The sequence below is a fragment of the Protopterus annectens genome, chromosome 10.part0, assembly GCF_019279795.1.
Source record: "Protopterus annectens isolate FY-2018-M chromosome 10.part0, PAN1.0, whole genome shotgun sequence".
Lineage (NCBI taxonomy): Eukaryota > Metazoa > Chordata > Ceratodontiformes > Protopteridae > Protopterus > Protopterus annectens.
Genome location: NC_056744.1, coordinates 1,436,909,765 through 1,436,929,024, shown reverse-complemented (window position 1 = coordinate 1,436,929,024; position 19,260 = coordinate 1,436,909,765). Strand labels below are relative to the sequence as shown.

The window sequence follows — 19,260 nt, the reverse complement described above, 5'->3', positions numbered from 1 at the left end:
CTTATCGGAAAGCCATCAACAAAGTTGCTTTTCGTAAATCGACTGAAAGGCAAAAAGCATAAAACCAGCAGCACTTCTACAAAAGTTCTTCAGGATAGAAGCAATTCTAATGATATTAAAGTCCACGTTCCTCATAGGGTGAGTTTTGTTTAGGTGGATATTAATACAGCTGTTTCAATTTTGGGATCATACTGTATCTTTTGAGTAGATCTTATGACAGCAATTGATTTAATAAGTTAACAGTTGCTGGCACTATTTATAAATAACATTGAAAATATGGTTTTAACCAACCCCCATACGATCATATTGTTTCTGATATCTGTTTAAACTCATTTGTAAGATAAGTTTTTGTTCTGTCATTTGTTTTTGTCACACTGTTTGATGTCTGTTTGCTGTTTCTGAATGTTTTTCTTACGTGTATATATCTGTATTTGAATAGCTTTTGCATGTGCTTGTGAGACGGACTGGTGGTGGTGAAGTTTGCGAATGCATATAAATGCTTTTAGTTCAAGATCAAGAGACAATGAGGTGTTGGAAGGTTCTTCTTTTCCTCTCTGTTGTGCGGTCTTATACAAATTAATGGGGGGGGGGCACCCCTGCAAAAAGCAGTGTTTTGTCTTCCTTAGTGTTTAATGCAGTTGATGTAGTTTTGACTGTAATATGAAGATGATGGCTTTTGTAATGATATCTTTGTATGTGTGCATGCTCATGTTTTCATATGTCTGTATGATGTACAGGATCCCCAGTGCTGACTGAGATAAAAGTTGACGTCTTTTTTTGTTGGTGAACATTTGTCGACCAAGTAGATGGTGAATAGCTGTGCTAAATATCTACATTAGGTTGGAGAATATGCCCTTTCCCTGAATGTTTCAGTAGCAGGGGGACTTGCCAGCAGATCTGATGATGTAATTTTCATTTGTTCCTCAAATTATGGCCTACAGATCCAATACTAGGATCCGACTCTGCCACTTTGCAAGCTTAGGTTTCAAAGCTCGAGCTCCTCCTCTCCATCCCTTAATGTCTCATTCCCCCGGATTACCTCAGATCTCATTTTCTGCTCATGCAAAAAGCATCAAGGTTTCGCTGCTCTGAGAGCTCTTTTCAAAAGTTTTTTGCTGAAACTTAAGTTGGCCTTGAGCTGTGATTTTTTAATCTATTTTGCAATCCTCTCCTCCCATTTTTACCTCTTAGCTCTTAATTTATATATTTAAAAAAAGTTTTTGGTTTAGCTATACTTTGCCACAGTTTTTTCTGCCTGGCCCTTTCTTTCTTCTTTCTCTCTTTTCTTTCCTAAGTAGGTAGATGTTTCCTTTGGTTTATCATGGCTGAGAAGTCTGATAAGCCATTGGGTTTTAAAAGATGCACTTCCTGTGGGCACAAGATTCCTTTATCTAATGTCCACAGAGAGCACATTTACAGTCTAGGCCCAGTGCTCCTGGACAGTTCTTGTGACATTTGTGAAGGGTTTAATCCACGTGGGTTAGCAGACCATAAGAACAAGTCATTTTAAAGGGATTGCTTCCTTCTCCTCCTCCTCCTGTGCCTTCCACTTCAGGGGCTCAAACCCCAGTCAAGAAACATAAGGAGGCCAGGGAATGTAGAAAATGTTCCCCGAAGAGAGATTTCGCCAAGCCGCCAAAAAGGCTGCAAAAACTTCAGATCCCAGACCTTCAGATCTGACAGTCCCGGTCTCTTCTCCTTGGGCTCCCCCTACTCCCCTGTCACTTCTGAGCCAGGTGTGTTGGCAGAGAGGTCTCCTGTCAAGGAGGCCTCTGCCAAAAGAGTGTCTAGGCCACCGTCGGCTTCCTCTTCTGTCAGGTCTTCCTGGAGCTTGTCCATGCGTGAGATGGATTGACTGATGAGACAGTTTCTCAAGAGACAGATCCAGATGGGGGTTTTGCCAACTTCTGCCCCTTCCTGATCCATGAACAGGCATTCTCCCTTCTGTCCTGTAGCTCCTTCTGCAATCTGACCTCCTGCTTCAAAGTCATTGGATCTGGTGGCCCTGCCAACTGAGATGTTGGATCTGGTAGTAGTAATTACTTTGAATCTGGCCACCTCCCTGACGAGCTCTGCTCTGGCAGTTGTGGGGCCCAGTGCATCTCATAGCTTAAGCTTAGGCATAGACTCTGGGGAGGCTTACTTCGACTCTGAAGTTTTCGAAGCTGTTGCTTCCCTTTGGAGCCTCTGCATTCAACAGCTCAATGCCGACTACCCCTTCGGAGTGCAGGATTGTTGGGGCTCTGGAGAATTCTGATCTGACCGCTTAGGCTCCGGAAGGATGATTCTCAGGTCCTAATAATCCATTTACCTTTGAGGTGGTGGAGAGGGTCCTCATCCACCCTAGGGGACTCCCAGTTTTCCCACTGTGAAATTTGATCCCTTCCTCCATGGAATCTGTGACTGAGATCTCATGTCTACCACTTGGACAGCCGGTACTGGAAAGCCTTCATCTTTTTCCAATGATAGAATCCCAGATTTCTTCCGATACCTCCCTAGAGCATCCCAAAAGGTAGGTCACTTGGAAAACGAAGTGTGAAAGGAGACATTTGAATTTCACTCAAAAATCAGTCACTACTGACACTGACTTCGAGGAAGGGGAGGGTCCCTTAGATCTCCACCTGACAATGTGCCCTTTGCAGACATCTTGGAGATCCTCCATCAAAAAGGTGGATGGTCCTCCCAAAACCCTAAACCAGAGAAGCAGTGCTTTTGGAGGCTTTCAGCACCAGCCCATCTTCATTCTGGGTGTCCCCCCTCCTGCGGATCCACTTCGACTTGGCATCTACCAGAGCATGTAAGGAGCCAGACACTTTAGATCCCATACCCAAAGGGGTAGATAAGATACTCAGTTCCCCTATTGACAGATTGCACTGGACCAAAGGGATTTAGTAGATGCCATGGTTGTTGCAGCAGCCACCAAAAAGGAACTGGCTCAGAATGTTCCACTGTCCATTCCCCTAATGGAGTCTAGGGCTTTGGACAGATTTGGAAAGAAGGTTTACGCTTCAGCTAAGTGGCTTGTGAGCTCTAAACTACTTATCTCACTTTACTGGGCTCCAGAGGGACTTAATCAAGGAACTATCTAACTCAGTCCCTAAGTATGCCTGATGAAGAACAGAAGACCTTTTCTTCCAGAATGGCCACTCTTCAGTCGATATCCAAGTTATCCATGAGATTAATTTCCCACCCTGTTGAAGGCAACTTCAAGGGTCGCCATTTCCAACATTGCCCTTAGGTGCCATGCCTGGATGTGGTTGTGCGACTTTTTAGAACCATTCAAGTTGTAATTTTTCAATACACCCTTTGATGGTTCGTAATTGTTTGGCCCCACAATCAGAGACGCTCTCCTGAAGTGAGAAAGATGGAAAGATCTTGTCAACCACCGTAATCCGTTTTTCTATACCACAAAGATCCTTCTCCTGAAATCAGGGTGTTAGAAAAAAAATGTGGTTCAGGAAGTCTCAGGGTCCTTTTCAGGAATCTCAGGGAGACTTCCTACCCAGGGGCAGAGGGGGAAACATTTATAGTGGTAGATGTTGTTCCCGGGGCAGGGGGTGGGTCCGCAAAAGCAAGTGTGTCGAAATTCCTTTTCAGACAGACCCTTTCAGCACCTCTGAAAGGTTGCCCGACTACCATTTTCTGGAGGCAGTCGAGAGGTGCGTATCTTTGTACCTAGAAGCCTAGATAGCGATCACAAATGACCGATGTGTGCAAAAGATCGTATCCGGAGGATACTCCACTCCCTTTTTAAATCACCTCAAACCAAAGACTTAACTCCCCGATGTGCCACCCATTCAGAGGATGGCAACAGCTGTAGAAATTTCAAAGCTGCTCAAAAAAAAATTCATCCAGGAGGTCCCTCCTGACCAAGTCGGATCAGGCAACTACTCATGGTTCTTTTTAGTACCAAAGAGGACAGGGCATCTAAGGCCAATTTTGGATCTAACATCTCTGAACAAATCAGTGAAGAACTCGAAATTCGGGATGGTCCTGATCCATTCCATCCTACCTCTTCTGAAGATGGAGGACTGGATGTGCTAGATAGACCTGAAGGATGCGTACTACCATATCAAAATAGACATGCGCTGCAGACGCTATCTTCGCTTCAGGCTGGGAGCCAGTCATTACCAATTCTTAGTACTCCCATTTGGTTTCACCACAGCTCCCAGGGTGTTCACCAAACGCATGTCAGTAGTTGCAGCTCATCTCAGACTTGGGGGGATTACGTGTGTTTCCTTATCTGAACGACTGGCTCCTAACCGCTTTGACCAGGCATCTACACGTCCAAGTTAGGGGCTACATGTTGCAACTATCTCTGCTCTCGACATAACAGTCAGTGTGCAAAAATCACAGTTACTACCTGTTCAACTGATAGACTTCATTGCAGCATGTTTGGACACAACCAAAACTATGGCCTACCTACTTCCAGACAGAGATTCAACCCTGAGGATGCATATCTCACAGATCCTTGCAGTTCCAGACCCTCCAGCAAAATCAGTACTCTGGGCGTTAGACTCTATGGCTGCCATGATAACTATTACCTATAGCATGCTTGCACATTAGAATCCTACGGTGGACGTTATACACCATCACCCACTGAACCATCCAATCAAGCTGTCACATGTATGCAAAGATTCTCTCCTTTCGTGACTTCATTCCCCAGAAGTCAACCAAGGATGCTCCTTTGTTCTTCTCCCGCCAAACACCACACTGATAATGGATTACCTCCAAGATGGGGTGGGGGGCATTTTCTGGGATGAGTGGTTGAAGACACGTGGACTTTTCAGGAGACCAACTTGCATATCAGTATCCTAGCGATGAGAGTGGTCATTCTAACATTACAAGCACTACACAGCTTTCTCCTTCTAGGGACTTTTGCAATCCAGATGTACAATATGTTCGTAGTGGTATATCAACAATCAAGGAGGAACCAGATAAGGATCCCACTGTGTCAAGAACTAACGAGTGTGTGGCAGTGGATATCTACCAACCAATTTGTAACTGTAATGTACATTCTGGGCAAATACAGCATCCTAGCAGACAGGCTCAACAGAGTTTTACTGATGCCTCACGAGTGGTCTCAAGTCAGTGGTAAACTTGGTCTTCCTTATATGAGGTCAGCCTTGCTGCGATCTCTTTGCATCCCCCCCCCATTGACAAATGCAGCAGCTTCTTTGCCTCGATTCAGGGACAGTCACCAAGAGATGCTGTAGTCCATGCTTGGCTTCCGGTCTACTTTATGCATTCCTTTCTTTATCCCTGAGTCCCAAATTTCTTCAGAAAGCACACTGGTTGAAAAGCAAAGTAATTCTCATTGCTTTCTTTTGGCCTCACCAAGTCTGGATGTTCATCGTGTTATGCTGCTGCAGTCATCACACTTGGGTTATCCTGCCGTCAGATGGTCCCGCAGTCGGCCAGAATCCCAAAGTCTTGGTCCGGCATCGGTTGTCATCACTTTTTCCCTGACGTCAGTGCAACAGGGGTATAAAAGAGGCAGCCGACGCCATTTTCTTCCATCTTTCTTGCCGCACGATGCCCGAAGCAGAAGCAGTTTGCAAGTGCCGGTCGGCCAACTCCTGAGATTTTCGAATCGAATTTCAGACCGGTCCTCTCTAAAACTAAGTACCCCGTTGGGGAAACTTTTCTTGCCTCAGACAGATGTCAGACAAAGTTAATAATTGCATTTCTTGTGGGAAGCAAATACCTCATAAGGATTTTCATTCTTATTGTATTCCTTGCCTAGGCCCAGATCAGGACGTCACTGGTTGTCGGTTTTGTGCTAGGTTTAACAAAAGTACAATTAAACGTCAGGCAGATTTCACCTGACATTATTTGGGAAGAAAATTTAATTACAGCATGCCGTCGGAACAACTGACATCCGGAATGCTTAAAAACACACAAGGACAAGGATAGGCAACCAAGGCCCAGACCAGATGCCGAGGCCTCAGCAAGGCCTGTCGCCGGTTCTCCGGTTTTCAGCGAGGCGCCTACGCAGCCCCTGACTACCGCTGATTTAGAAAAACAGACGGCCTCCCAGACCGAGATAACTGGGCCTCAGGAGCCGGATCCATTAGGCCCAACGGACACCAACCCTGATGGTGATCCGGATGTTGTGAACAGGCCTTCGGCCTCTGAAGGTGTCTTCAGACCGACAACTCTCACTTTTAAGTCCTATGCTAAACTTAAAGTTCCCTTAAAAGTTAGGTAACCGGGTCCACAGACCCCTGCACAGGCCCCATGCCTAAGAAACAGATGTTTAAGATGGCTGAGGATTTGATTACTGTTATCAGGGGTTCCCATCCCCCCTCCTGACAAAAGGCCTAGATTGGAGGAAGATTACCCTTCCTCTGACCAAGCATCCATTTCCTCAGCTTTCTCAGAGGACCAGGATTATTCATTTCCTCCTTATGAAGACTCTGATGCTGAAGAATCCATTCCCTCAGCATCCCCCCCTGAATACTACTCTTTTGGGGAAACTGTACACACCATGAGGGAACACTTCCACTGGGAAGGCCAGGATTATTCTGACTCAAAGAAAAGACTCCGTGAGTTTCTTCTTCTGCCACAGCACAGACCCCTTGCATTTTCTCCAGTTTTAGACATTTTGGATGATGTTTTCACCGAATCCAGTCTTAATCCAGACTCTCTACCTCCTGCACCAGCTAAACCAGACCGGTATTACCGAGTTCCTGACTCTCATAAATTTTTATATAAAAGCCCTGTTGCAGATCCCGAAACCATCTCCCAGGGACCCAAAGGGGTTAAGGCCTCTACTGCTAAGAAGCCACTACCTTCTGAAAGAGATTCCAGAGCACTAGTGGGGGAAGAAAGTGTATACGTCTGCCACTTTAGCTATGAAGGCTTTAAATTGCCAATTCCACATGCTAAAATACCAGCAGTATTTGATTACTCAGTTAAAACAGAAAATGATCACTCATACAGATCAACCTGACTACAAAGAGATGCAGGATTTGTTGCATGCAGCGGAACAGGTGGGAAAGCATACCTTGCAGTGTGGTTTGATTCATTGGAAGCCTCATGTAGAGCAGCTGTCACAGGGTCTGTAATACGTAGACATGCTTGGCTAAAAGAGCAAGCTTTGCCAGAACATGTTAAAGCAAAGTTATTGGATGCTCCATTGCAGAAAGATGTGTTATTTGGTGTTAAAGCAGAGGAAGATTTAAAGAAAATGGAAGAAAAGGCAAAATCTATGCAGACAGTCAAAGATTTTTTACAGGTACAACCTCCTCGTTTCAGCAGAAATTGGCCATCAAAAAACTGGTCCTTTCCTGCATCAGACAGACCTCAAAGGGGTAAGCACAGACGCCCAAGAGGCAGAGGTCAGCCACAAGGTTCTTTCAGGCCTAGACAATGGCCTGCAACAACTCAGAGAGGTTTAGACGAAAGATCTCAACCCTTCAGAAAACAAACTCAATGACTTCCCTCTACGTCTGCCAAGCAAAAAATGCCCTGGCAGCACCTTTGGGAGGGAAACCGGCTCTTTTTCCACAGAATTGGCGCATCATAACAAAGGACAAATGGGTTCTAGATATTATTACCCAAGGCTACAGATTCCACTTTCACACTTTACCAAGGATGAGAGGAATGCCAAACCTGCCACCAAACCAATGGGCAGAGGCACAAAGACAAATTACAGCTCTCATGGACATGAAAGCAATTCAGAAGGTACCTACAAAGGAGCAAGGTCAAGGTTTTTACTCAAGACTATTTCTAGTACCAAGAAAAGACAAAGCCTGGAGACCCATTTTAGACCTCTCAATTCTAAACACATACCTGGAGGTACCCAAATTCAAAATGCTCACACTTCAGCAGCTTCTTCCCTTGGAGTCTTGGCTGGTAACGTTGGACCTCAAGGAGGCATACCTGCATGTCCCAATCAGACAAAATTGCAGAAGATACCTCCGATTTCTGGCAGGTACAACGAATTATCAATTCTCTGCACTGCCCTTTGGCTTATCTACTGCGCCCAGAGTATTCATGAAATGCCTGGCATCAGTAATTGCATACTGCAAAGAGGAGTCCAAATTTACCCATATCTGGACGACTGCCTTATTCAAGCGGACAACGAGGACATTCTTTTAAAGCATCTGGCGTTTGTAACAAAACTACTAAGTTGCCTGGGGTACACAGTAAACGAAAAGAAATCAAAGCTAGTGCCCACACAAGAGATTATATTCCTGGGTGCTAGCTTAAATACAACGGCCCAGATGGCTTATCTCACGCCAGGCAAACAAAAACAACTGACTCAATACTTCAAAAAGTTGGCAACTTTTACCCAGCTCACTGCAAGGAAAATCCTGCAGGCACTGGGGTTCATGGCATCCTGCATTCAACTAATTCCATATGCAAAGCTACATATGAGGAAATTACAATGGTGCCTGAAAAGTGTATGGACTCAACACAGTCACAGTCTGGAAACAAGTATACCTCTCATTCCCTGCCTTCAAAAAGAGTTCCTATGGTGGGCTCAAGCATGTCACCGAAACAAGGGTCTCCCTTTTGTCTTACCTCCAGCAAACCAGACAATAACAACAGATTCTTCAGACTATGCCTGGGGAGCACACATGGCAGGACAGTGCATACAGGGCAAATGGTCTGCAAATCAAATGCATCTGCACATCAACCAAAAGGAGATGTTAGCTGTGCAAAATGCACTGACAGCTTTCAAGGAACTCTTGCATCCACGACAACTACTAATAAAGACAGACAACACCACAGTTATGTGGAACATAAACAAACAGGGAGGAACACACTCCTACCCCTTATGCAGACAGGCAATGACCTTGTGGAACACAGCATTGACTTACCAAGTACAACTGCAAGCACAATTTCTGCCAGGAAAGGAAAACATATTGGCAGACGAACTAAGCAGAAACATTGCAGATCCTCACGAGTGGAGGCTAGACCCACAAGTATTTACAATGATAACTCAAAGTTGGGGATGCCCAGACATAGATCTATTTGCCTCCCCCTACAATTACCAACTACAAAAATTTTGCACAAGGACGTATCATCCACTAGCCTGGAAAGTGGACGCCCTATCATTCAGTTGGAGAACAATGACAGTCTATGGCTTCCCTCCACTACCTCTGTTGGCCAAGGTGTTACTGAAAGTCAGATCAGAGAGACCACAAATGATCCTCATTGCTCCGGACTGGCCACGCCAGCACTGGTACCCATTACTAAGGAACATGGCTCACAGCCCTCCATGGATTTTACCTCAGTTTCCATACTTGCTGACTCAGCAAAACTCTCAGATCCTTCACGGTCAGCTCAGGACTTTAAATTTGGCTGCATGGAGAATACCTTGAATTATCAATCAACACTTCTCTCAAAGGATGTCCTGAATGTCATTTTGGAGGCCAGGAGGCCCAGCACCAGAAAAACATACTCAGACAAATGGAAAAGATTTTGTGCATGGAACCAGGCTAAAGGCCAAAATCCTTGGAAACCAAACATTCCTCAGATACTGCAATACTTAATTGAGATGTTACACAAAGGCCTTTCTTTCTCATCCGTTAAGATCCATGCTTCAGCCATTTCAGCTCAATATAATACGGATCCTCCCATATTCTCACATCCTTTACTAAGGCAGTTCCTTAGAGGGGTTAAGAATATAAGACCCCCAGAAAACCCCCAACTCCAGCTTGGGACCTCGACTTTGTTTTAGAAAAATTAACACTGCCTCCTTTTGAGCCAGCCTTCTCAGCAGAACTACAGTACTTGTCTTGGAAAACAGCCCTGCTGCTGGCTATCACCTCAGCACGCAGGGTCTCAGAACTACAGGCCCTTATGGCAGTGGAACCCTTCATCATTTTTCATCAGGACAGTCTCTCTTTACGAACTAACCCTACCTTTATGCCAAAGGGGTAGTATCCAGTGTGGCCCTGAATCAGACCATTCATTTACCCACCTTTTAGCCAAACCCCCAGAATAAAGGAGAAAGACTCCTTCACTCTTTGGACGTTCATAGACAGCTACGTTTCTATTTGGTAAGACAAAGACCTTCAGAAAAACTGACCAACTCTTTGTATCCTATGCTGCAGGTTCACAAGGAAAGGCTATTTCAAAACAGACCATCTCCAAATGGATAGCACATTGTATCCGCTTTTGCTACACACACCATGGGAAAACAGTACCTGTTAATATTAGGTCCCATTCTACCAGGGCTACAGCAACCTCAGCAGCCTTCCTCAGGGGGGGTTCCAACCAAGGACATTTTGGAGGCAGCTACTTGGAGTTCAGTGCACACCTTTACCAAGCACTACCACCTTCCATTATACTCAAAAAACAGAGCTGGTTTTGCCACTGCAGTTCTGCAGGGCATCCTAACTTCACCTAACCCAGTTTAGTACCAGCCACCCATCCATAGCTTTGGGATTCAACCCAAGTGTGATGACTGCAGCAGTGTAAAACGATGAACATAGTACAGTTTTGTACCTACCATAAATGTAGATGTTCGAGTGTTGACACTGCTGCAGTCCAGGCTACCCACCCACCATCCCCTCTACATACCAGAGTTTTATTTATAACTCCATGTACATCCAATCAATTTGATGTATTTCTATATGGTGTATTTTCTTACAGCTAGTACTATTGTTTTCCTACTAATGTATGTTTGCATAGGATTTTGTATTACCTTCCTATTTAGGGGCACCTGACATCTGGGGCAAGAAAAACTGAAGAAAATGGCGTCGGCTGCCTCTTTTATACCCCTGTCGCACTGACGTCAGGAAAGAAGCGACGACAACTGACACCGGACCAAGACTTTGGGATTCCGGCCGACTGCGGGACCGCCTGACGGCAGGATAACCCAAGTGTGATGACTGCAGCAGTGTCAACACTCGAACATCTACATTTTATGGTAGGTACAAAACTGTACTTTTTCCTTCCTTTGGGCTCACCTAATTTGCCCTTCTTGGACACTAGAACCACTTCCAGATCTATTGTCCCATCCCTCAGGACTGGCTCACCTGGATCTTCAGGGCCTAAAATTGACTGCATGGTTTCTCCAGTTCCAATGATAGCTAGAAATCCATGCTTTCATCACCATTCCAAAAGATTTTGATTTCTTCCCACAAAATATCTACCAGAAAAGTCTATAAGAGTAAATGGAAAAGATTCTCCATCTGGGCTCAACAAAAGCTAATAGATCTCTTTACAGCTCCTATCACATTAGTATTGGATTTCCTGTCTTTCCTCTGCCAGCTATTCCAGTGTAAATGTTCATTTGACGGCTATTTCAGATTTTCATATTGGAGAGAACCCTTCCTCTCTAGCTTTGTCAAAACTATGCAAGGCTTTTCTCAGAGGTACCTTTTTACTTCGTCCCCCAAAGATCCAAATCCTGCTTGGGACCTAGCTTTGATTTTATAGGCATTAGTTCTTCCCCCTTTTGGACCTGAAGCTAAGATAAATTTGAAGTTTAGAAAACAGCTTTTTTAGTAGCTATTACTTCAGCAAAAAGAATTTCTGAACTGTAAGTCCTCTCTTCTAAACCTCCTCATTTAACTTTCTGTATAGACAAAGTATCTTTGCTGACCAATCCATCTTTTTTACCTAAAGTTGCTACAGAAAACAGTATCAGTCTATTAACCTACCGGTTTTCTTACCCAATTTTTAAAACAAGGGAGAATACACTCTACATCTCCTTGATGTTCATAGGCAGTTTTATCTGGACAAGACAAAATCTTTCAGGAAATCTGGTCAACTGTTCATATCTTTCTCATATGTTAGAAAATGGGCAGCAGTTGCCAAACCCACACCGGCTAAATGGCTACGAGATCGCATTTCCTTTATTTATTCTTCGAAAGGTATTCCTTTGTCTGGACATATCAAAACTCATTCTATGAGATTCATGGTGACATCTCAAGCCTTTTACTCAAGAATGCCAATTGATGACATTTGTGCAGCTGCCTGTTGGTCAAATTCTCATACCTTTTTTAAACTTTGTAAACTAGACATTATCTCCAGGAATAGGGCTACTTTTGGCTCTGCAGTGCTCTGGAATACCTTCCATGCAGGTCACCCTCAGTTGTAGCTGGGGACTCTGTCCCACATGTTGTGGAATGAATGAAAATGACAACATCAGGTAAAGAAATTGTGTACTTACCATACTGCTTTAAGCTTTTCTTGCTCTTTTGACTGTTGTCTTAGCAGTGTTCTGAGTCATTTCAAATGGTTGTACGGCTGTGCTGGTGGTTACTATCATGTAAGACTGTGAAAATAAATTTATTTTTTTGAAGTTTATCATTATTTTAAATGTTTGAAAACTTTACCTGTATGTGTCTTTATTGTTTTTTACTTCTCTTTGTAATGTATGTGGCTGTTTTGAAGTCTAAGAGTTTGCAATCTATAAAACTAAGTATATTTTCGTTTGGGTGTTTTTGAGCTTCCTGAGCATTTATAATGTCAGAAGTTAATAAACCAAATAAAACTGTAAGCCTAGCATTGGAATGATCCAGTTATTGATTAATCTGCCTCCTTCGTCTTTGGACTCACTTCAGGGATGGTTTCCAGTGTTAATACATCTGCTGCCTATTCTCTAAGCTACAGATTAGGACTCAGAACTAGATTACTAGGTCTATCTTGTTTCCAATGTACATACAGACACTTGGTGATATAATCAGAAGGGGAAGGCTACAGTATAATTGTACAGATAAACAGCTCTACCTCTCCTTCCATTTGAGCATGTTAAGTACTTCAGTCCTGTTGAGGGCAATATGGATGATTCAAAAGTGGTTCAGACTCAACCCTTCCAAAACCATGCTTATTGCCTTTCCTACAACATACAGGCCTTGCTGCTGTCTCTGCACCTTGTATAATTTTTCATGGTATAATTTGGAGTTTGAGTCAAATGTGTACAGTTTTGGAGTTATTTTTTATGAATCTTTCTTTTTAATGTGGATATCATCTGTTGTGTTAAGTCTAACTCCCATCATTTGAGACCTGTTACCTGAATTAAATCCCTTATTCCATCAGAGCACTTGCTGGGTGGTTTGCAGATCCTGATGTTTCTCATTTGGACTGCTGCAGTGCCTCATACCAGGACCATTCTAACACAGAGCTTGAAAGTTTGCAACAGTTATAAATTTCCACAGACCGGTTATTAGGTGGAGTTTTCTGGGAACTTTCACATTTTTTCTATACTATGGTCTTTGCTGTAGCTTCCCTTCAACAGCAGATCATTTTGTAAACTAGTGTTGGCTTTTAAAGTAGTACAGAGTGCTTTTTCCGCCTTTGCTTGTATGCATTGGGGTTGTTAGTCACCAAGATGATGATTGAATCCTCTAGGGTTTCATTCATTGTCTTTTCAGACCCCTAACCTGTGAGATTTGCTACGTTGGCATCTGTAACAATGCACTGCTTTGCGACAAACCTCTTTCATAAAGCTTATTTAGATCCCTACCATTCACAGAAATTTTACTTCCTAATTGCATTGTTGATCTTTTGACTTTGTTGTTGTTATTAATTGGAATTTATGTCTTATTCATTGGTCTGTTTTATATTGCTTGACATCAACACATCAGCGTTCATGTTTTCTTTGCACGTTTAGTTATCTCCACAAAAGCTATGGAAATGTGCTTTAACATGCAGTGTTTGTATCCCGAGCATTAAAAAAAAATCAAATTATAAGCACGGAGTAAAAAAATGTTCTCTGGAACTGTAAGCTGTGTTTTTTACAATGATAAAATGTATTAGATTCCAAATACTATCCTGAATGTTGCAGGTCAAAATAAAAGCAGTAAATTGCAATTTTGTTGACGTTTTGTAAACAATTTGCATTATATCAATAACTTCGAACTGCACACTTACTATCAGCGACATTTTTGTTCACCTGGTTGAGAGCTTTCATGGGAAACCAGAAAATTATATCCACATTGTTTGTTGTTGTGATGCGTACAGAAGTATGAAAATCTGACCACATGAGTAACACTTGCATCTGTCTAAATATTCCAGACAGAGGTCTAATATAACTGACAAGTGTTACCCTTCATGTAGGCTTTAATTTGTTGGCTTCTGGTAAACTTGTATGTTACACAGTACTGTAGGGTAAATAAGGGTGTAAGGGACACCTGGTGGTGTTACACAGATGATCCTAGAGAAAGGCCTTGAATCATCACTATGGCTTTACTCTGTGTTTGCTTGGTGTATCACATCCATAGTACAAGTTTTACCTGTTTTGAAGAACATTTAGTTTTATTTGCATCTTTTATACATTTTATAAACACTGCTGCTTAGCAGTTTTTAATCTTCATTTATTTATGTAGTGTTAAGCAACCTTGTTTTAGTGATTGGTCAAGCAAGCCATGACAAGAATTATTTTATTTATGATCATTTTATTTAGTTGATTTTAGTCTGAATAAGCTTCCAACATATCAAGAAGAAAATCACTTACTCATTTTTTATTTAACATAATCTGTGGATATAGTGGTTGTGGAATTGTCCTATCAAGTACTTCTGTTTTGATTTTTCAAGTTTAATCTCCAAGTAGGCTGAAAGACAAGCTTGCTTGTATTTGTTTTTATTTTTAACATTTTCAGGTTTGACTAGGTTTTTTTTTTATTTTTCTTATGTTCTCTTCTTTATTGTTTTAACTGACGCTTCCAGTTTCAGTAGCACAGAGCTTCTGCTGGAGCATGCTAAGACGTAACACACTGCGCAGCACGAGCACACACAGCCCCTGAGCCAACCAGTTCTTTGGGTCCAGTCACAGATTTGATATTAATCTTGACTTTCTCTGGAAAGCTTTTCATGTCAGTGCTTAAAGCATAAAAACTATCAGAATGCTCATGGGGCTAGCATATAATGAGCTGAGACCCACTTTGGAATTGTGTGCTCTGCCTGGTAAGATAGTTTGACGTTTAGCACAGCCATACATTTCAGAGATTCAGCCTGACCACCCACAGGATTCACAGATTGCAACTGTTAGCCTAACTTGCAGTCAGAAGGGTGACGGCAACTAAATGTTCCCAGTGGTAGAAGGGGGATCAGCAGAGGGTCCCACAAGCAGCTGATAAGGAGTTTTTATTAGCAGATGATGTCATGCTGCTATTCAGTTCAAAACACAGACTGGCAGAGATTCTGGATGCAAACACATTATTTATTAAAAAGTGTCATGATACTGGGACATCTCAAAACAGAGAGCTTTCACTGTATGCACAGATGTCTTTTGTATCTTAAATTAAAAAAATAGATTAGTTCATACAAAGTTCAAAGCGTTCTCAATTTGTGATAAAACGCAAACACATTTCCAAGGCTGAAAGGAGTAAACAGATAAGGTATGCATATGGGAGGCTAGAGTAAAATTTTCTCATGCTTGTTCAGTCTTGACGTGGTTTATCTGTTTACTTTCAGCAGACTTTTCTCTCATTGACATTCCAAGCAAGCACAAGGTACATAACTTTCTTTTACCGTTAAATGATTACAAGAAACATTTGCCATCTGCTTAATAAGCTCTGATGAACTTTAGCAAGGTCAAACTTTTCTTTTCACTAAATAGTAAACATATATGAAACTGTTGCAGTATTTTTAAATTAACGGTATATTAAAATAAGCATTAATAAACATAAAAATAACACATCCATTACACCACTCCAGATCCTTGCCTGAGCTCTATCAGATGGCCAGAAGATGAAGGCCAGGCCTCTGTAACACCCTGCTTGGAGGCAAGACTGATTCTGGAACAGTAAGGACTAGAGCTTGTGCCTTTTTTTTTGAATGATGAAGATCCTGGAGGAGCTGCACTCCATGCTTATGCTGTGGGAGATTATTTCTGGTTGTAGGCACTGAACTTCCATGGTCAGTCTACAGCACATGTTTAATGAGCCAGGTACTGGTGAGTGACACATTGCCACTTGACCATAGCATAGAGGTTACACTCAACTGTGGGCTCTTCTGAGATCTCCACCAGATTCAGAATGGCTTGTTGACCCAGATTGAAGAGGGCTTCCAGGCTGTCTCAGACCAGGGCCCATAGTTCAGATCTCAGACTTCAGGTAGATTAGAGTGGATGGGATTTTTTGCAAAAGTGCAAGAATATTCTATTTGAGATCATGGCAACAGAGTGCAGACCACTCAAATTGAAGGCAGCATACCTTCAGCTGCTGGATCCTTTTTGACAGCCGCCTGTTGCCCTTCACACACTGACACATATGCACATTAACCGTGCACGAGCATGCCCCTGCTGGAGCTGGTGATTTGGAGGCCTTATCATTGGCATTCTATAAGGAATCAGAGAGCCTGCAGTCTGTTATCTACAATTGAGATAAAGACATCGCCAGTTGACCCCTTAGTTGGAAAAACAGTGGGACTCATGAAGTTCTCTCAACTCTGGCCTGTGCCCCTCCCTTCTTTCCTCCACCATATGTGTATAGGAAAGAAAGGTTAGGAATAATTAGGAGAAAAGCTGTCCTGGAGTGAATGCACGGTTTGTAATGATTAGCAAGGACTTTGAAGTCTATGTGGATGTAGCTCTCAGTTACTCTGTTCTGATGCATTGTTTTGAAGAAGGCTACACTAATGGCAGTTGCCCTCATGAAGTGTCCCCTCACCTGGCCAGGTAGAGTTTTACCATAGTGTTTCTAGCAAAAGGTGATATAGTATGCTTTCTCTTTTAAAACAGAAATTACGAGAACTTTTAATGTGTTATATATTACAGGATTTCCACTTTTGTGCAAGCCTTGCACTATGTTTTGTAAACAACTTTATTAAGTTGTCACTTAAGACATAAGCACACATACATTTGTTGAAAAGAAAACAAAAAATGTGTTTTATTTATTTATTTAACATTTGTTCACCAGGAAAGTCTGACTGGACTCTCGTCTTTTTTCAGCAGAGGGCCGGGATGGAAAGCTCCATGATTAACTGTAAATTTTCATGCACACATTACAATAATCAAAAAAGCATAAAGTAAACAAAATGTAGTATACATAAGAACATACAAATTTGTTACATCTTGACAACAAAACCTAGGCTTTGAACATAGCTAGTACTATTTGTAGGTATGGCTTATGTCAAGATATAAGGTTAAGACAGGTCGGTAGGAACTAAGGATTAAACACTGGGGGAGTAGTTGGATATGTTTGTGGTATACTGTGATGTATCAGAGCACTCATGATGGGGTTAGTACAGGAACGTAGCCACTTATTTTTTTAGATAAGCTTTAAGTGATGGCTTAAAGTGGTTAATGGATGAGATTGAGAGACTGGAGTTAGGAGGGGAGTTCCATATACAAGGTATATAGTTGGAAAATAAAGATTCTCCTGCAGTGTTGTTGGCCTTGGAGATGGTGAGTAAGTTTTTGTTAGAGTGAAGTGGTCTGCTGGAACTGTAAGGAAGGATGAGATTTTGTAGTGCAGGGGTTCTAGTTGGTTGTGTTACACTTTTGTGAGTTAGAGAGAGTTGGTTGTAATGAATAATGTTTGAAAACTCAAGCCAGTCTATTATCCTTAAAGCTGTACAATGATGTGTTCTATATGGGCAGTTAAACTCAAACTTAGCAATTTTATTATACCATGCTTCTAGCTTAGATAAGTCAGTTTTCCTTAGATTAGTTAAAATTGGAGAGGCATATATAAGAGTGGAGAGCAGATGGGTTTGTGCGAATGTAATTTTGGCCATTGCAGTCAGGAACCTTTTGTGCCTATATAGATTTCCAAGTTTCTTATGGACTTTTTTTTATAGTTAGGGAGACATGCAAGTCGGATTTTAGGGTGTTGTCTATTTCCACTCCAAGAAGCTTTGTATGGGTTGTCAGGGAGATCACAGTATTGTCTTTGGATATTATATTAAATGTTGGGCATGAGTTAGAGGTCTTGTTAGGATGGAAGAGTAATAATTTAGTTTTGTTTGGGTTCAGGATTAGATAGGCATTGGCTAACCATGTTTCAACAGAAGTGAAAGATTCCTGTGTTTGAGAATGAAGATAGAGAAGTGGCAGCACAGATAAGTGTTGAATCATCTGCATATTGTATTATAGAACCATGTGGAGTAGCTGTGTGTAGATTATTAGTAAAGAGGGAGAAAAGGAGAGAGCCCAAAATAGATACTTGGGGAACACCATTGGGTAAAGGAAGGCATGGCGATAGGTCACCCTGCCATAGAACAGATTGTTGATGGCCAGATAAATATTTATTTATTTATTTGCAGTTGGTTTACCAGGATAGTCCATTAGGTCAATAAGAACCCATTTTCAATGGAGTCCTGGGGAGAAAAGCTCCAAAACAAAGGTTACAAAAAAGATTACAGCAGTTTACAATTTCAATCATTTGTAGGTTAAAGACAAAGCTTTAAAACAGTGGTAACAAAAAGATTACAGAAGTTAACAATTTCAGTCATTTGTGGGTTCAAGACAAAACAAAGATTAAGCAGTTGCAATGCAATTTTTAGGTTTCATTTTGTACAAACCCAAGATTTAAGCAGGTGCAATAAAAATGTTTAGGTTAAATTTTGTAGAAAAACAAAGCATTGCTGTAGTAAATATATAGTTTCTTAGTGGAATAGTATGATTAGAGAATTATAAGATGTCATTACAGTTGACTTATTATTTGGTGTCTGGTAATATATGATATAATTGCCTGTAGGAAGTAGAGAAAAGGCTGTAAGGGGTGGGAGCAGGAGCATTCCCATGAGGATGTTAGCTGCGAGTGCAGTGATTTTTTAAAGGCAGGGAGATTGGTGGTGATACGGATGGAGGGAGGAGGGAGTTCCATAGGCGTGCCAGGGCAAATGACAGGAGGTTTTGTCCTGGAGAGTGAAGGGGTTTGTACAGCTCTATTAGGTTTTGGTTATTAGATCTTAGGAGTCTTTGTGGCAGATGCATTTTAAAGGTAGAGCTGAGAGAAGGACAGAGGGAGGGATGAAAAATTAGTTTGTGAGCAAAAGTGAGCTGAGTATAGGAGAGATAGATGGGAAGCTCTAGCCAGTTAAGTTTGTGAAGAGGTGTACAGTGATGTGTAGATGATTTGTGGCTAGTGGCAAATTTGGAAATTTTATTATAACAAGAGGACAGTTTTGTTTTGAGAGATGATTGTAGGTTTGTTAGGAGAGGGGCACCATAAAGGAGGGAAGGGATGAGAAATGTAGTAGCAAGAGTGAGCTTAGTAGATGTAGTGAGGAATCGATTGTATCGGTAGAGCATGCCAAGTTTTTGGTGAGTTTTTTTTTATGTTTAGTTGTAGGTGGCTATTGAATTTAAGCTGGTCATCAATCTGGACTCCTAGTAGTTTGGTTTCA

General features: G+C 42.0%; 1 protein-coding gene across 3 annotated transcripts in view; it reads left to right on the top strand.

Annotated features, from left to right (window-relative positions):
- The window catches only part of GPSM2 (G protein signaling modulator 2), a 1,691,855-nt gene that overhangs the window by 1,260,296 nt on the left and 412,299 nt on the right, over positions 1-19,260 (top strand). For all 3 annotated transcript variants that reach the window (XM_044086064.1, XM_044086062.1, XM_044086063.1), the window contains one exon: positions 1-138. This exon is cut by the window's left edge and continues 42 nt beyond it. In XM_044086064.1, coding sequence (XP_043941999.1) covers positions 1-138 — 138 coding nt within the window. The remainder of the gene's footprint in view (positions 139-19,260) is intronic.